The 2,747-nt window shown below is 28.6% G+C and overlaps 1 protein-coding gene across 1 annotated transcript in view; it reads right to left on the bottom strand.

The window, feature by feature from the left end:
• Window positions 1-1,946, bottom strand: part of LOC111083660 (RNA binding protein fox-1 homolog 3-like) — a gene marked incomplete at its 5' end in the record, with an annotated part of 14,014 nt that extends 12,068 nt beyond the window's left edge. The window contains 3 exons of the mRNA XM_022380308.1: window positions 295-348; window positions 697-861; window positions 1,854-1,946. Of these exons, the coding sequence (XP_022236016.1) occupies window positions 295-348; window positions 697-861; window positions 1,854-1,946 (312 nt within the window). The remainder of the gene's footprint in view (window positions 1-294; window positions 349-696; window positions 862-1,853) is intronic.
• Between the last annotated feature and the right edge of the window lie 801 nt (window positions 1,947-2,747).

Genomic DNA, 2,747 nt, shown 5'->3' with positions numbered 1-2,747 from the left:
ATAAATAATTAATATAACATTAACAATTCTTAATACGAAAATTCAAATTTATTATTCATTACTAAAAAAAAAAAAAGAAAAAAAAAACTGAGAGAGGGATTGTATAAATGAAAATTTATTAATATTAAGTTCCACACATGGTTAAGCCTAAGATAAACAACTACAAAAGTCAAATAAGAAGAAAATATATTAAATATGAATTATTCTGAAAAACAAAGATTTATAATTTTTTAAAGTTTTGTTTCAAAATGTCTATCACTATCAGGACTAAACTAAGCCATCCACAGTGCTTACCTTCGAGCCTCGTTCATTAAAAATAATTTCAACATCTAGTATTGGACCAAATTGCTGAAAGTAAAAATAATATCAATAAATATAAGAAATAATTACGAAAAAAAAATGAAATAAATGTTATCCGTAACGACCATATCAAATTATCTTAGTATAAATATATTATTAAATGTACAAACTTCTTATTTATTTACATTTAAAATCCAACAAAGTTATTAATATCAATAAATAAGTTCGTGTGGAATTAATTTTACCTTCTTTTAAATCACTCGCCATATCAGTAGTTTTTATTTAAAATAATTGAAACCACACTGTAACAGAAGTAACGGTTAATCAAAACGATATGCAGCTCGCCAGAAAGTGCCGATAAAGTATTGTTAACTAATAATGATTGCCCAAACTTACCCCAAACAATTGCCTGAGGTCAGAATCGCGAAACCGAAATGGGATGTTACTGATATGGAGACGTTTTGGCTGGTTAGGCTTAGAAGTATTAAGACCAATTGTTGTTGTTTGGGTGGCCACTTGTCCTTGACCTCCTGACGAAAATTCTAGGTCTAAGTCCGTTTGCTAAGAAGCAAATAAAAAAATAATCAAATCTCAATTTTCACGTTGTAATCGCTAACTATTAATTAAAATTACCTAAATATTGTACATGAATTTTATTAAAACAGTTAGTTTATTTCCTAATTGTGTAACTGTTTTGATAACTTAGTTTATTTTTATGAGAAACATCTTAATTTAGCATTTTAGCAAATAACCAAAAGATACATGGATTCCATTATTACCAATACCCCTGGTGAGAGCTAGGTGAATTAACTATTAACCAATAGATTTATGGATATATATCTAAATATAACATTTGAAAATAAAATTACTCTTTTTATATCTTTACAGAACATGTTTATCAAACAAGCACAGTATTATTACAAAATTATAATGAAATATATATACCTAAATAATGTTTTAAACGTGCAATTAGAAATAACACGTCATTGTGGAGCCACACGATTGAAAGTAATAATTTAGTAGGCTTAACTACGTTTTTTCATGCTGCATAAAAAGCCCTATTTGTTAAATTATTTGGCCAATTGCTCTAACAAATGGTATTTTACTGATGCTACAAGAATTTAACTTTAGTGAATTTATTTTTTCGCTTTTGTATAGTAAAATATATTTTATCTGTTTATTGTTGTGAATTTCTCAATTTGCTTACACGTACGTTTTATAGTGTAGGCCTAGATAGTATATAATGTTAGGCAGGGCTAAATACATTAAAATTGGCCTAATTAGACCTCAGATTTGTAAATATATATAACCTGTATGTAGTGAATACTTAGAATAGGCTAACCTTATTATTTCATTAATATATCAGTTTTATCTGTAGAATGTGATGCAGGAAAATCAACATTTTCGTAAGAGCATATAACATTCCGAATTTTTAATAATCAAGAAAGAGAAAAACCCAGCTGGACATACATTGTAAAAAAAAATATAGACATGAACTATTATGTTAATTTTTTTCTTTTTTAAACTGCGAGCTGTTAGCCCTCTCATCTTACCGGAATTTTCACCGAAGCAACGATGAAGGTTCCAGTATGGGCGGCCAAAAACCTCGAAATTAAAGAAAGGGTATTTATATAGAAAACATTTCGTGTATATTATCTACATACAGCTTACAATGTAAGCTTGCCATGACTTACATCATTTTATTCCAAATATCATTGTTTCACTAAAAAGAAAAATATTTGAGGTCCTATCTGTCATTCGATTTATCACTTCTCATTGAGGTATATCTCTTTGAGGAATTTCACTCCTCCTCAGTAATCCTGGACACAAGAGCAAATGGAAAGAGTAAGACCTGTGATTCTACGTAAATATACTTTAATATATCATCAGTATGGTGGGGAAAAAATAAGGACTTCTCAAAACACCAGGCATTTAATTATTCTTTCATGTTTGTGACGTAATACTCCGTATATGGGGACGGCAATAAAAATATTCATAATTTATGAATGAAGAAAAAGAAACAAAGTCTGTATTTATATTTCAATTATAAGTCAAGTTTGCAGCTGATGGCCAATCGTTACAACTGATGTTATAATAATGAAAATCGCGCCCATATACAAATAAGAAAATATATTATTAATATAGATATTTGTAAAAATATTTAGGCCTAGCCCTTGATAATCTTGGTCGAGTTGTGTTAATGCTGTTGGAATGTTTCTCATTTTTGACGGAAGACGTCGCATTTATTTTTCTTTATGTTTTAACGCCAGGTTGATAATATATGTGTTAAAATACCAAAAGAATATTTATTAATTAACATTTGTTCACCACTTAAAACTTTTAAACACTGATTCTATAACGTTAGTAATAGTAGGCCTATCTGTAGTCTAATTTAAGCATTAGGCCTAATAAATAAACGTAACGTAAGGCTTAGCTGAAACACTACT

The sequence above is a fragment of the Limulus polyphemus genome, unplaced genomic scaffold (assembly GCF_000517525.1).
Source record: "Limulus polyphemus unplaced genomic scaffold, Limulus_polyphemus-2.1.2 Scaffold10571, whole genome shotgun sequence".
NCBI classification, from domain to species: domain Eukaryota; kingdom Metazoa; phylum Arthropoda; class Merostomata; order Xiphosura; family Limulidae; genus Limulus; species Limulus polyphemus.
Note: the sequence above shows the minus strand (reverse complement) of the source record. Positions and strands in the feature narration are given on the sequence as shown.